General features: G+C 46.2%; 1 protein-coding gene across 1 annotated transcript in view; it reads left to right on the top strand.

Moving 5' to 3' along the window:
* LOC137775191 (uncharacterized) overlaps window positions 1-13,985 on the top strand; it is a 111,648-nt gene extending 97,663 nt beyond the window's left edge. Inside the window, exons 5-7 of the mRNA XM_068560859.1 lie at window positions 10,206-10,290; window positions 12,475-12,643; window positions 13,473-13,985. Coding sequence (XP_068416960.1) covers window positions 10,206-10,290; window positions 12,475-12,616 — 227 coding nt within the window. The 3' untranslated portion in view covers window positions 12,617-12,643; window positions 13,473-13,985. The remainder of the gene's footprint in view (window positions 1-10,205; window positions 10,291-12,474; window positions 12,644-13,472) is intronic.
* Window positions 13,986-15,781: the final 1,796 nt, after the last annotated feature.

Below are 15,781 nucleotides of genomic sequence, written 5' to 3'. Positions count from 1 at the left end.
ACATTTCTGCCCAGGAAACTACAAATTCAGGGGTTCCCATGACCACTCCCCCCTTAAGTTTGATAATTCACTAGAATGACTCCGACTCACAGAACTGAGGAAAGCACTTCACTTAGAGTAACCAGTTTATTATAAAGGCTCCAGCTCAGGACCAGGCAATGGAAGAGGTGCATGGGGCCAAGCATGGTGAGGAGAGGCCCAGAGCTTGAAGCCTTCTCAGGGCACACCACCCTCCCAGCACCTTGATGTGTTCATCAACCCAGAAGCTCTCTGAGCCCCACTATTTAGGGGGTTCTATGGAGTTTCATTACATGGTTGATTAAATCAATAGCCGTTGGTGATTGAACTCAATCTCCTGCCCCTCTTCCCTCCCTGGATGTTGGGGATGGAGCTGAAAGGTCCAACTTTCTAATCATGGATTGGTCTTTCTTGCAACCAGCTCCCAACCTGAAGCCTTCTAGGGGCCCACCAAGAGTAAATTCATTAGCTAAACTCAGTGTGGTTGAAAGGGGCTTGTTATGCATAACAAAAGACTCTCCTATTACTTAGGAAATTCCAAGGGTTTTAGGAGCTCTGTGCCAGAAACCAAGGACAGAGGCTAGATATATATTTTTTATTGTTCCATAATACTTTATTCCTTGTTATGGCGGAATAGTATTCCATTGTATGGATATACCACATTTTGTTTATCCTTTCCTCGGTTGAGAGACATTTGGGTTGTTTCTACCTTTTGGCTATTGTGAATAGTACTGATGTGAACAGAACATTCATATACAAGTTTTGTGTGGACAAAACTTGGGTACATACCTAGGAGTAGAATCAAATGGTAACTCCATGTTTAACTGTTTTAGGAACTGCCAAACTGTTTCCCAAACACTTGTATTTTTTTTAAACTTTCTATATACACTATTTAGGCTTTATCTCCCCACTAACTTTATAAACTCTTTGAAGGAAGGACCAGTGTTTTCCACTCCCCTGAACCTGCCACAGTATTTATCCTAATGCCTTACACCTAGTAGGAACTCAGTATTCGTGTGTGATCATGTCATTACGACAATACGCCCTTTACCCTGGGAGTCAGTAGCAAAAACAGTCTTACTGTCGGTTGGTGGACATATATATGGCTTTCTTTGCTTCTTTGCTCTCCACACTGGAAATGTCAGGCAGTGGTTGGTGTGTGTATGTTGTGGGAACGGACACAGTGTGGTGATGGTAGTTGGGTGGTAGTTAAGAGGAGTGGAGTTAGAAGGAGTGGCTTCTTCTGGTCACGTGCTTGTACAGATCCCCGGAGAATGTTGATCGGTTCTCATTCAAAGTGATGTGTCTAGTTTATACCACACTCACATTTGGAAGGATCGTCTCTGTGCCATCAACTCATCCCAACTCTCCACCCATGCACATTATAGAGCCTTGCTCCAGGCATTAATCGGGACTCTTTCATCCACAAGTGACAGAAAACCAATTTAAACTTACTCGTGGGAAAAAAAAAAAAAGCAGAGGAGCAATTTCTTGGCCTATAGCCAAGATGGTCAAGTCCTCATCTTCGGCAAGGCTGGGTCCACCGTCATCAGATGGGTTGCTCACGTCCGCCGTCTCCCCGAGTCTGTGGACTCTGTTTTCTTCTGTCTTGACTTTATTCTCAGAAAGATTCTTTCCACCTGGCAGTATGACGTCCCCTGGCAGCTCCATCTGCTTCTCATTATCTCTGTGACATAAATACTGGAAAGCAAGGCAACTACCAGGAGCTTGGCTAAATTCCGTTTACCGTTACCATTCCATTACTGCTGGTGACCGTGGTGGCCTCACATCGGTCTGAAGCTTATCCTTCTCGGGGGGAGACCTTGGACATCCATCCACGGTCTGCTCTCCTCACCACGACTTCCTGTGGACATCCTTGCCTAGCCCCCCCACCCCCGCACCTCCTGTGTGAGAGCAAGTGCCTCATCCTGTTCTTGTCAAGGACACAGGCTGAGATCAGCTGCGGAAAGGCCGGAAAACAGGGCGTCTGGGGACCCGTTCTTCAAGACTTCCTGCCGCGCCTTTCCTTCTCTACGTGCACCTTTGCTGCGCTCATCAAGCCCGCGGGAAGGCACCTGGTACTGCCGGGCAGTCACTCATGGAGAGGACCTTGAGAGGCTGGGGAGTGAACCCCAAGGTGTGCAGGGCGCGGGTGACGGCGTGCACCTGAGTGCCGTCCTCAGTTGACGCCAGCTTTCCTGCATCTTCCCCGATACTGAGGACTGAATCCCCATCGTGATCCTAAAACCAGGATGTCCTCACAAGCCCAGCTTGGCTCCAGGGCAAGATTTGGAAGTTCTCTGTCCCCAGTGCCCTCCGTCCCTCTGTGGCTACTGCTTCATCGCCTCCAAAACGTTTTCAGCCGCGAATGGGGAGAGACGTGGAGAGGACCGGAGGCCGGCTCACTTCACGCTGTCACGTTCCAGCAAAAACTCCAACTTTAAACCAAGCCAGCATTATGAAAATATGTTTGTCAAAGTAGAAGCATATAAGATTTTAACAGCTTGTTAGCCTAAGTTTTAAATTTTAAATATTAACTCTGTAGTGTGTTTCTTTGTCTGTATTTGTGCCTTGAGCCCTGCAAACGCCAGAAACAGACCTGCCTCTCTTTTTCCTTCCCTCGCTAGCTCTGCGGATCTGTTGTCTCAGGCCCCCTCACAGGAGGAAGGGGACCGAAAGCGCTAGCTCCGCCCAGCCCAGTCCTGCTTCCGCATCTGCCTGTACCTCCTGCACGGGGCAGTCACTGATGGACCCAAGCCCTAGCAGAGACAGCTTGGGAGAGAGAATGATGCGATCGACGTATTTAACCCTCATGTGGAAAAACGAAGAAAAAAATCCCATCGGTGGGGTTAAGAACAGAAAGCCTCAGCTGCGGGAAACCAGGGCACGCCGAGCAGTGATGCCCCAGACGCAGCCGAGGGCTTACTCTGTGGGAAGAGTCACCCGGTCGGAGGAGCCCACGGAACTCACATTCGTTGTCCCATCACCCACCTCGGAGGGGCTTCATCACGGTGACTTGAAGATGAGGAAACGGAGGCACCACTGGGTCAGGGATGACAGCATGTGAATTGTATCTCAATTTTCAAAAAGTCAAAAATCAACATTTGGCCAGGACCCATGCATAACTTGCAGGGCCCAGTACAGAATGAAAATGTGCGGCCCCTTGTTCAGATACTACGAGGAACTTGAAGGTGGTGACAGCAGACCCCTAAACCGAGCCCGGGGTCCTTCTGAGCCTCTGAGGCCATACAGGCCACACTCCGTGAAGCCAGCCTGGCCTCGGGTTCCCGTCCCGAGTCCGGTGTGTGAACGCCTCCAGCAGGTCAGTGACTCTCAAGCTGGGGACCCAAATTCCTGGGTCCCTCTGACAAAATGTTTCATGTCTTGAGGCTTTTTTCATTTACTGTCATCACTCAAGTTCGAGAAACCCTGGGCCATCTCTCCTCTTATCAAAAGTCGGTCCCTCCACGCTGGGGGCGTGTGTGTAGAAGAGCCAGGTTTTGCGCGGGCCCGCAGCCTATGTAACTTGGGGGCCCTCTTTAAGAAAAAGAACACAAAATTACAAATCGAAACTAGGCCTTGAAAGGGCCGCAGGCAGGGAGGAGCCCTGAGGCTGGAGCTTCCCGCCCCCGTGGCCCATCTCCTCTCCTCCACCACTTGAGGGCTATGTCCCTTCGCTCATGCCTGTCCCGTCCCGTGTCCTTAATCCCACCCGGCTATCACCGTTCCCGCACTCTTCTTCTCTCTCCGGGTGCCCTCCTCGAGCCAAACTTCTTGGAAGGGTTAAGTCTTCACCGCGGACTGCCCCTCCGTCTGCCGCCATCTCCCTCCCTTCCTGCGCCGACAAGTGGCCTCGTCGGGTTCAGCGCTGAATCCGGCCCCATGTACCTGGGACCTGTGGACTCTGTCGGTGCTTCTCCGTTGGACTCTCCGGCTAGTTGTCAGCGCTGGGAACGCTCTTTCTCAGGCTCCTCCCTTGGTTCTGTGGCACCACGACTCCCCTGTGTCCCTCTTAGGTCTCTGTTCCTTTGCTCCCCTTTGCGGGCCCTTGTCTTTATGGCGCATGAACTAACTGGCCCACCGGAGCCCCGTGCTCCAGCCCTCTTCTCTTTTTCTCTACACCATCTTCCTAACCCCATGTACCTCTTATGTGCTCAAAATTTTCTCTCTAGTCCAAACCTCTCCTCTGAGCTCCAGCCTCAGAGCTGCCAGCTTGACACCTCCTTTGGGAGGGGCTATCTCAGTATGTCCAACACCGGGCTTGGGATTCCCTTCCCACCCCTCCCCTGGTTTTACTCATCCCCGTAACAGCACTTCCATGTAACCGGCTGCTCAAGTCAGAAATGTGGGAGTCATCCTTGATTCATCAGTAAATCCTACAGATCCATCCCCCATCACCGCCAAAAACCAGACCGCAAATGTATGTATTGATACTTCTCTCCATTTTCCATGCTGACACCCTCGCCATCATGATAACTAGTCCATCGTTTCTAAATTCCAGCGAGAGCCTCATCACTGGTCAGCTCACTTCCCCCATTGCTCCCTGTCAGATCTGCTTTTCTTTTTCTCTCTGTCCACACCACACAGCTTGCGGGATCTCAGTTCCCCAACCAGGGATTGAACCCGGACCACAGCCGTGAACGCGCCGAATCCTAACCACTAGACCACTAGGGAAGTCCCTCAAATCTGTTTTTCGTAAACAGCAAGAGCAGCAGTGTCCACAGAAATAGAACATGACCGCGTGTGTAAACAAAATTCTTCCAGTAGCCACTTTAAAACAAAACAAAACAAAACTGGTGAAATTAATTTTAATCATACATTCTATTAACCTAATATATTCAAAATATCATTTCAATGTGTAATCAGTATAAAAATTACTGATGAGATACTTTACATTTTTAATGTCATTTTAAATATACCAAACCATGTATACTGTACACTTACAGTACACTTCAGCTCTGCCGTGCCGTATTTCAAGTGCTCAGTGGCCACATGTGGCTGGTAGCTGCCATACCCATACAAGAGTCAGAGTGAGTTTTTAACGAAGCAAGTTGGATTAGGTCATCACCCGCTTAATAACTCCTCAGTGGTGGCATGGTGCACAGAGACCTGCAAGGGGATGCACGGTCTGGCCTCATCTTGCCAACATCCTCAACATCCTCGAGGCCTTCTTCTTGTCGTTTGCTTTGCCCCAGCTGCCTTGGCCTCCTGTCAGCTCTGAGAACACACCAGATCTCCGTGTCCGCGTGTGCCGTGGCTGACTCTTCCTCACCCTCAAATTTCAGCTTAAATACTTTCTCCTCAGACGGGCCTTCCTTGCCCGTATCGAAGAGGGTCCATCTCCGTTGTCATCCGTCGCAGTATTCTCTCTGTTACCTTCATAGTGCTTTTTCCAGTTTGTAACTGTATGTTTACTAGTCAGTTTATTGTGTGTCTCCCCCAGGAGACCATGAATTTCACGGAGGCAGGAGTTATCTCCAGCGCCGTATAAGATCCTGGCTCTAGTTGGCACTCAGTAAATGAATATCTGAGCACCCTCTCTCCCCTCTCTAAGGGAACTAGCAAACAGATTTATTTCAGTAATGCTGTGCATCAAATTACAATAAATGCACAATGAATAAATGCATCATGGCCGGCAGAGCTTCCTTCCTATTAAACAAGGAAGGTTTGACTATAGGCAAAATTAGATTTGGTTTATCTTTGAAGAGATCTTAATTATTCACTCTGCAAACAAGGCAGTTTCCTTGAAAAACTAAGGGGAGCGGTGCCTCTAGGTGTGCCAGATCTCAGTCGAATGGCTCCAGGAAGGTGAAGCTGTTACTCTGTGAGCCAGAGCCAGGGACTTCAAAGTCTGGGTGGCTCTGGGGAGATGGGAGATGGTGGATCTCCTTGATGCCAGCCAGAGGGATTCGTCACCGGTTCATTCATTCAGCAGATGTCTGTGAGCCTGTGAACACCTTTACAGCAGGCACTGTGCTAGGCTCTGGGGCTACAGCGCTCAACCAAACAGACGAAAATCCCTGCCTACGTTCTAGTGAGGGGAGACAGGTGCTAATTAAGAAACTAAGTATGCTGTTATTTCTGGCAAGAAAAATAAAGTCAGGAATGGGGGTGGGGAGCACAGGGCTTACAGTGTTAGGTAGGATGACCAGAAAACACCTCCCTGAGATGGTGACATTTGCATAAAGATCTGAAGGAGGTGAGGGACTGGCCCGTGGGGCCGTCTGAGGTGAGAGGGCTCCTGGGGCTAAGGGGACAGTGAGGAGGCCAGCCTGGCTGGAGGAGAGTGAAGAGCAGGGAGAGGAGCTGGAGGTGAGGTCACAGGCTTTGGGATGGGCGGGCGCATCACGGGGAACCAGATGTCGGCCGCTGTGAGGACTCGGGTTCTCTCTCTGGGCGAGGTGGCAGGTCAGCGGAGGGCTGTGAGCCCAAGAGTGACACGGTGCTGACTTGCGTTTCAAAAGGATCCTCCCACACGTGTGCGGAATGAGAATGCACGAAGCAAGGAAGAAAAGGGGAGAGCTAGCAGGCCTTCACTTGGCACCCAAGCAACAACGCTGGAAACCGCCTCTTCAGAAGTGTGGCTCCGGATTCCCCTTCTCCGTGTGCTATAGGCCGGGGCGCCCGCGCACGGGGCCTGGGCTGTGCTCCGGGAGGGCAGGCAGGACGCTGGAGCTCGCGTGACAAGAGCAGCTGATCGCTGGCGAGGCTGCAGGAGGTCCTAGAGCAACTTCTTTGTCGCTGGGAAGCTGACCCTCCTGGGTTCGGTCACACAGTGATGGCCGTGGCCCGGGAGGTTTGGGGAAACCGGCTACGTCTACCGTCGGCCTCTCTCAGCCTGGACAATCTTTGAGAGAGGCGCGTCTCTTTTGAACTTGCGCAGATGAGAGGGGGCAGAGGGGAGAACTAACATTTCTCATTGGTGCAGCGTGCAGACTGTGTCAGAATGTGTTGCTGAATCTATTTAGCTCCAACCGTGAGAAAGCAAGACTTACCGTAAACAGAAGATGTAATTGTGGGGTTGAGAATTTAAGGAGCTCCAAAGTGGCTCCTCTAGATAAATTTATCCCTGCTAATCGTTGTTTACCTCTGCTGCATTCTTTTACTTTTTCTGTTTTTTTATTTGAATGGAAACGCGCTTTTTCCTGGTCTCAAAAAATAAGACATGGACATGGTTAAAAAGTCAAGCGGTACAAAAGGGTAAACAATGCTAAGAAATGATATTGACGTGTAGAGTCCCAATTATACAGACATGTAAAGTCTTCTTAAATTCATCTATATATTTGACCCTATCCCCCAAAAAATGCCATCAGAACTTTTCTAGAACTAGACAAGGCAATGCTAAAGTAAATGCTGAAAGGTAAGCGTGCAAAAATTGTGATAAAATTCTGAAAAGGAAAAATAACAGGGTAAGATTAGCCCTAGAAGATTGAAATATATTATAAAATTACCATAATTAAAAGTTTGCCAGTGGCACAGAAATTGACAGATTAGTGGTATAAAATAGTATCCAGAAATAGACCCAAATATACATGAGAAATGTGTATAAGAAAAAGGTAGAGGGCTTCCCTGGTGGCTCAGTGGTTAAGAATCCACCTGCCAAGGCAGGGGACACGGGTTCTATCGCTGGTCTGGGAAGATCCCACATGCCATGGAGCAACAATGCCCGTGGGCCACAACTACTGAGCCCACGCGCCACAGCTACTGAAGCCCACACGCCTAGAGCCCATGCTCCGCAGCAAAAGAGGCCACCACAATGAGAAGCCCACGCACCGCAACGAAGAGTAGCCCCCGCTCGCTGCAACTAGAGAAACCCCGCGCACAGCAACAAAGACCCAACGCAGCCAAAAATAAAATAAATAAATTTAAAAAAAAGAAAAAGGTAGAATGTCAAGATTTTTGGGGGAAAATTATTAATAAATGGAGTTGAAACATTTAACTTACTATCTAGAAAAAAAAATTAGATCCCTACCTCATTCCTTATACCAAAACAAATTCCAGATGGATCAAATATTTGGATGTTAAAAATAAAACCATAAAAGTAAAACAGTTGGAGAATTTAAGGAAATAATCTTGGGTGATGTCAGGGGCTGAATTGTGTTCCCTCAAAATTCATATGTTGAAGTCCTAACCCCCAGTATCTCAGAATGTGACTGCCTTTGGAGATAGGGAAGGTAATTAAATTTAAAATAAGGTCATAGCAGTGGGCCCTAATCCGATATGACTGGTGTCCATGTAAGAAGAGATTAGGACACAGACAGGCACAGAGAGAAGACACAGGGAGAAGACAGCTGTCTAAAGCCAAGGAGAGAGGCCTCAGAAGAAACCAACCCTGACGACACCTTGATTTGGACCTCCAGCCTCCAGAACTGAGAGGAAATAAATTTCTGTTGTTTAAGCCACCCTGTCTGTGGTACTCTGTTATGGCAGGTTTGCAAACTCATACAGGTGACTAAAATCTTTCTGAGCAAGATATGAAATTCAGAAGTCATAGAAGAAATGATAAATTTGACTACATAATAATTTAAAATTTCTGCACAGAAATAAAAACAAATGACAACAATTAAAAGCCCCCCAAAATTAAAAAGACAGCACACCAGGAAAAAATATGACACCCAAAGGGCTAATTTCCTTAATTAAAAAAAAAAAGAGCCCTTGATTATCAGACCTTCCTTCCCGCCCTCCTTCCCTCCTTCCCTCCTTCCTTCCTTCCCTCCCTCCCTCCCTTCTTTCTTTCTTTCTCTTTCTCTTTCTTTCAATAAAAGCTGAAAATCCAAAAATGTATACGGTACTTCCTGGTGGTTTCCCGTTGAATACTAATTTCAGTTGTAAGCGCAGTACCGTCCGACACTGCGTGGGGCTCCTAGCTGAGGACCTGTAGTCTAGACGCCCGCCACAGGGAGCCTTGCCTTAAGCAGGTCTGCTCAAAGTGGGCCTGCGTCCTTTTAAGCTCTCACTGCCATTGAGAGATGCAGAATTAGGGTTTCTTCCTAGTCATCCAGAATCACACACAAGCAGACTCACACGCGCACACACACGACTAATATTAACTCTCCAGTACGGTGCTCTCCGGAGCAGCCTTATAGAAGAAACCATTTCCCCATAAACAACATGATGCTTTCTGACCCAAGTGGGAATAGCCTTAGAGTTTTGGTGCAGAGCTGTGGCAGCCACTTCCTTTGTCCTCACCTTACAAGAGGCCCATCTGCCTGGGAATCATCTTCCACAGAGCTGTCGTTGATTGATGGCTACACTGAGAGCCTGAAGAGGCTTAAAAAAACCCTTCTGTGTGCTTTAAGCCAAATCACGTTCCCAGGCAGACATCTCCAGAAGGGAAAGAGGAAACGGGAGGATTTATGATACCCGGGAACCCCCTCCCATGAGCAAGTGTGAGGTGAGGGTAGGGACAGTGCGCTGTCTGCAAGCGTGGGGAGGATGGGCTGGAAAACTTCACACTTCACGCTGTTAACTGTGGTTAATCTCGGGTAATGAGATTTGCAATGGTTTTGCTTTTCTTCTATTTAATTTTCTAAATTTTCCACAGTGAAATTGTATTGCTTTTCTAGACAAGAGAAAGAACAATAAATGTTATAAAAACCATTTTGTATGTTAATCTTATCTTCCTAACTAGACCATATAAACTCCCTGAAAGAGAGGTCACATATTTTTCTTTTCCTTCTTCTTCTCCTCCTTCTTCTCTTTCTCTCTCTCTCTTTTTAAAAAATTTTTTAAAATTTATTTATTTTATTTATTTATCTTTGGCTGCGTTGGGTCTTTGTTGCTGCACGTGGGCTTTCTCTAGTTATGGCGAGTGGGGGCTACTCTTCGTTGCAGTGTGTGGGCTCATTGCAGAGGCTTCTCTTGTTGTGGAGCACGGGCTCTTGGTGCGCGGGCTTCAGTAGTTGTGGCACGTGGGCTCAGTAGTTCTGGCTCATGGGCTCTAGAGCACAGGCTCAGTAGTTGTGGTGCATGGGCTTAGTTGCTCCGCGGCATGTGGGATCTTCCTGGACCAGGGCTCGAACCCGTGTCCCCTGCGTTGGCAGGCGGATTCTTAACCACTGCGCCACCAGGGAAGTCCTTTTTTTTTTAAAGATTTTTTTTTTTTTTTATGTGGACCATTTGTAAAGTCTTTATTGAATTTGTTACAATATTGCTTCTGTTTGATGTTTTGGTTTTTTGGCCGTGAGGCATGTGGGATCGTAGCTCCCGGACCAGGGATCAAACCCATACCCGCTGCATTGGAAGGCGAAGTCTTAACCACTGGACCGCCAGGTAAGTCCCTCTCTCTCTCTTTTTGATATCCTTTCCCATACCTTGGCTCAGGGCTCATGGTGTGTGCTTTATAAACTCTTGCCGACAGTCATTAATTTGGAGTGTTTCCCAGACTAAAGTCACCTGGGCAGGAGAAACCTTGCCTGGGTCAGAATGACCCTGTGGAGCCGCCTGGAAAGTAGAATCTGTGGGTTGGACATGTGTTACCCTCTCCTGATCTCATAGGCACGTTCATCATCCCCATTGGGCACCCAGCCTCATGATGCTGTATTCCAGGGCTCGGTTACTTGGTGCTTTTTTTTAAAATGAATTTATTTTTTTTGGCTGTGTTGGGTCTTTATTGCTGCGCGCGGGCTTTCTCTAGTTGAGGCGAGCGGGGGCTACTCTTTGTTGCGGTGCGCGGGCTTCTCATTGTGGTGGCTTCTCTTGTTGCAGAGCACGGGCTCTAGGCGTGCAGGCTTCAGTAGTTGTGGTGTGTGGGCTCAGTAGTTGTGGCGCATGGGCTTAGTTGCTCCACGGCATGTGGGATCTTCCCCGACCAGGGCTCGAACCTGTGTCCCCTGCATTGGCAGGTGGATTCTTAACCACTGTGCCACCAGGGAAGTCCCTTGGTGCTGTTTTAAACTTTAGATGGTACTTACTGGTTGACAAGAGGGTTGCCACTCACAGGTTTATTACTGGTCAGTGTAAATATCATCCATCAACTTGAATGCTATTTTATGCAAGAAGTCTTCTCTGATTTCCTCACCTAGAAGTAATCTTTCCTTCCTCTAAATTTCACCATGCATGATTTCTACCATCATAGCATCCATCACTTTCTAAATTTGTATTATTTACACACACATCTTGTCTCCCCTCCCAAACCATGTGTTTCCTGAATCAGGATCCTGATTGTTTTTACACAGGCAATCCTATTTAAACCTCACAACTACCCACCACCCCATGACATAGGTGCTTTATCTCTACTTTACAAGTGAAAAACCTGAGGACCCAAGAGGTTAACAATATCTAGTATAGTAGATTAATATCTAGTATCTAGTAGAGTAGATCTTTAATAGGTCACGCTGCTCCTAAGTGATGGAGCCTGGATTCACACTCAAGCAGTCTGACCCGAGTCCATGCTCTTTGTTCCTGGGCCTCAGCATCCCCCAACCATGCTTCCTGCACATGGTAGGCAGTAACAGTGCAGTAAATACTTGTTAAATGAGTTCATTAATCCGTTATACAAGAAGAAGGTTGGTCAGCTGGTAGGAGATCCTCCCAGTTTCTGTTGCCTCCTCCGACCTACAGCATTAGGACAGTTTAGACTGTAAAGGATTTAGGAGTAAAATTAGGGGTTATTGAAGGGCTATATCTGCCTCCAGACCACGTTTGACCAATACGGACATAAGTTGCATTAGAATTAGCCTAGGACGCTGCTTCACAATCATACGGAAACCTAGCTAAGACTGATAACTTCCTAAAGAGGAGAGGTTACACATCTTAAAGAACTAAATTATGTAACTCTTTGAACCTTGTTGTTGTGTGTGTTTGGAGGGTGGGGTAAGGGCATATATATTGTATGTGTAATATACGTACACACATATATATATACGTATATACACACACACACATATATATTATATATCTTCCAGGTTTATTGTGAGGTTTAATGAGATAATGTGAAGTGCCCAGCACAGTGCTTGGTGCACAGTAGGAACTCCATACATGGAAGCACCGCCCTCCACTCCACCCTCGTTTCCCACTTTGCAGCTAAGCCGAAAGAAGGCACAAAGCCAGAGGAAAGATGAATGGATGACAGCTGGCAATAAGAGACATGTTGGTCAAATTCCACAAGAGAAATTGGCTGTGAATCAGAGGTGGCAAAGTCCACTTCCAAGACTCCAAAGAGCAGCTTTTATTCTTGCAAGAAAAGTTAGTCAGGAGAGGGACAAGTGAGAAGTCTCCTGGAAGAAGGAGGAGGTAGTTATTCGCAGCAGAGCGTGAAATTGGTTCTTGGGAGGCCTTCCCTGTAATAAGTGACTATTTTGCTGGGCAGGATTGGATTAGCTCAGGGGTATTTAGCAATCTATATATCTCGCTGGGTCCTCGGCACTTTACTGAGGAATAGGAAGATTAACTGCAGGCACCTGTCTGCTCATCCCATGTAATATAACCAACACTGGAAGGTTCCTCTCGTTGCAGAAACTGCTCAGTCTCCCGCCTCTGTGAAGTTTGCCCATCTGTCTGGAAAAAGGCAGTTCAGGCCATGTTTTTCCCAAGCAATAGAAAAAACCAGTCTCAACAAAGCGAGAAGTTTGTCCTAAGAAGCTGGAAGTTTACTTAAGAGATATTTCAAGAACCTATGTCTTCGGTAAGTCTCCCCTGAAACAGACTCCTAGATGGAGACATGCATACAGGGTGTTGGGGTTATTTTGTTTTTTGTGTGTGTTTTTTGGAGGTGGAGTATATTCTTAGGAATGACACGTGTACGGCAGTAAGGGAAGCAGAATTGGGCAGAGGGAGAAGGTGAACTTCGATGCTGTGGCACCAGGGGCCTCAGCTGAGCCCGTGGAGGCTGGATAACGGTGCAGAGTTGTCCCCAATAAAATGAGGTGTGGCCTCACATCCCCAGTGACCAGCCATTTGATGCTGGTGGCCCCAGGGAGGGGTGGAACCTTGGCCAAGGCAGCTCCCTCGCCAAGGGCCCTTCAGAGGGAGCTCAGCTGTGAACCACCAACAGCCAACACTGCAGCTGCTATAACCTGCTCTAACCTGCTGTGCAGCTGTGAGCCACATTCAGAGTTCAAAATCCAGGGAAAATGTTGAACTGCCATGATGTCAGACATGACAGACAGATTTCAGACGGACAACTGTCCTAGATTTCATCTAGGAGCTGAGATTTGGGAAGGGGAGGAGAAAGGGCCATCGTGTGATTGGCAGTTTTCTGCAGTGGAGATGGGCCAGAGCCAGGCCTAGATGGCCTGATACAAGCCAGCTATGTCTGTGGCTTGACGGAGAAGTCTGTGTTTTTCTTCTCGACTGCAGAAATTAAGGAAGTAGAATAACTGGACTGCTACACCTGGAAACTTAACCCCATAGCCCAGAATCAGAGCAGGTACTCTACGCATGTCTTTTTGCATTGAATAGCATTTCACTGGTTTGGCGTTTCTGACTGAGGGATCCATTGGCTGTCTTTGCAGAAAGTGGGGGAATTTTTCTTGGAGTATACCTGCACCAGTATGCCCACCTTGATTTAATCGTATGGGGGTATACAAGTCTTGTTCATAAAGTGTGTCAAGCTCGAGGAAGAAAAGGTAAGAAGATGAGTTTATTAGACCTTGGAAAACAAAACAAACAAAACACCACAACTGAGCAAGCAACCTCATCCACCTGTGGTTCCCTCCGTGGCTGACACTTTACATTCCCATAGCATTTTCCTTGTATATCTCACTTAGCATCTATCTTTTGTTAAAGGGCTTCTTGATTTTGTTTGTTTTTAAAGCTGCTGTTCTATCAGGTTGTAAATGCCTGGAGAGGAGGATCTCCAGACATCCTGCCTTGTTTTCTTCACAGTCAGGGATGATATTCAAGATAGTTAACACCCAGTACAGAACAGGAACCAACCCAATCAAATGGACACTGGCCTTGGCAATTTGTACAGCCACACTGGTGTATACAGCTGAGTATGTTTTCTGCACATAGAAGGCTTCCAATAAACGACTGTTGGATTGAATTTCATTGGTTTGGTGTCCTGGCCCTGGCATCTAATGGCTTTCTTTCAGAATTCAGGCTACTTTTTCTTGCCAAGATATGACCATAACCATTTTTCCTCCTTGATTTAATCCTGCAAGAGTCTTTGAGTAATTGTGAAGAACTTTGTGAGTTCTTCAAACCTGCATTGTCCAATATGGTAGACACTAGCCACATATATAAGGTTGCTAGATAAAATATAGGACACCCAGTTAAATTTGAATTTCAGATAAATAAAGAATAAATTTGTAGTGTAAATGTGTCCCATGCAATATTTGGGATATACTTAAACTACAAAATTATCTGTTGCTTATCTGAAATTAATAATTAACTGAGCATCCTATATTTTCATTTGCTAAATCTGGTAACCCTACACACGTGGCTATCTAAACTTAAATTAATTGAAATGTAATAAAAAATTTAAAATTTATTTTCTCAGCCTCACTGGCCACATCTCAAGAGCTCTGTAGCCACATATGTGGCTAATGGTTCCCATCTTGAACAGCACAGATATAGAACATTTCTATCATTGCATAAAGTTTTATTGGACACTAACTTTGCCAAGCAAACGATAGCAGGAAAGTTTTGTGTATTTTACACATTAAAAAAATATGTATTTGGAGCCTAGAAGACCCCTTCTAACATAGCCAAGAAGCCACATTCTTCATGTTTCGGTCTGTTACTTTTACTGAATATGCAGGATATTTGTTCCAGATAAATGAACCTGTATGAGAGAAGCAGCTCCTGCAAACCTACGTTTGTGGACGCTGTTGTCCTGCTTTTCTCCTGGGACTACCAGGAAATGTCAGCTGTCAGATCAGAGCAAGTCAAAATTTAAAGAGTTCTAAATGAAAAATAAATGTGTTGTTATTTGACTTAATAGTCTCATTATTCATAGATTTTCCTAAATTGATAAGCAGATAACATTATCACCTAGAATATTTGTTTATAACCCAAGTCTGTGATGAACTTGGTAAACACAGCAGAAGTCTTCCCTCTCTTAATTAGCCTTTTGGGAGAAAACCTGTTTTGAATCACTGCCTGCAGCCCCAGGAGTCTTATAAGGAGCACGAGTAGATTAAGCTCTAGGAGGGGCACACTCCGAAAGCTGATTTTTACGTATGACTTGGTGAATCTCAAACAGAAACTGGCTAACGTGCCAGATGTGACCAGCTTAAAAGTGACAAGACTACATCAACGTCAAGGGCAGGGATCTAAAGGATTTGACATATTAAACAGTTGTACACCAAAATATTATAAAGAACAAAATTAAAGACAAATGACTTAAGTTTTAAAATTTTGCTACGTGTGTGACAGAGTTGATGCCATCTGTACATAAGAAATTCTCACAGATCAATAAGAAAAAGACAAATGCCTCAGTAGAAAAATGACCAAATGATAGGAAAGTCACAAAATAAAAAATACAAAAGGCTAATATACCCTTTAGTGTCTAGAATAGTGACTGTCACACAGCGGGCACTCAGTAAATACCCACTGTATGAATGAATGTCTATGAAAAACGTTTGATTTCAGGAATAATAAAGAACTGCAAATTAAAATAACAGTGAAATAAATTGTTTTCACTGGCCAGCTTTGTAACACTGATAAAAAAAAAAAAAGTACCTGGTGTTGGTAATGGTGAGGGGAAATGTACCAATTACCCACTGTGGGTGGGAGGGTGAAGTGGTATCAACTTTTCAGTGGAACAGTTGACAATATGAAAAAAGCTTTGTCTAAAACCTTTGACACAGCAATTTAC

This window comes from Eschrichtius robustus, chromosome 13 (assembly GCF_028021215.1).
Source record: "Eschrichtius robustus isolate mEscRob2 chromosome 13, mEscRob2.pri, whole genome shotgun sequence".
Taxonomy (NCBI): Eukaryota; Metazoa; Chordata; class Mammalia; order Artiodactyla; family Eschrichtiidae; genus Eschrichtius; species Eschrichtius robustus.
The sequence above is the reverse complement of the archived record's forward strand: the minus strand, read 5'-3'. Positions and strand labels throughout refer to the sequence as shown.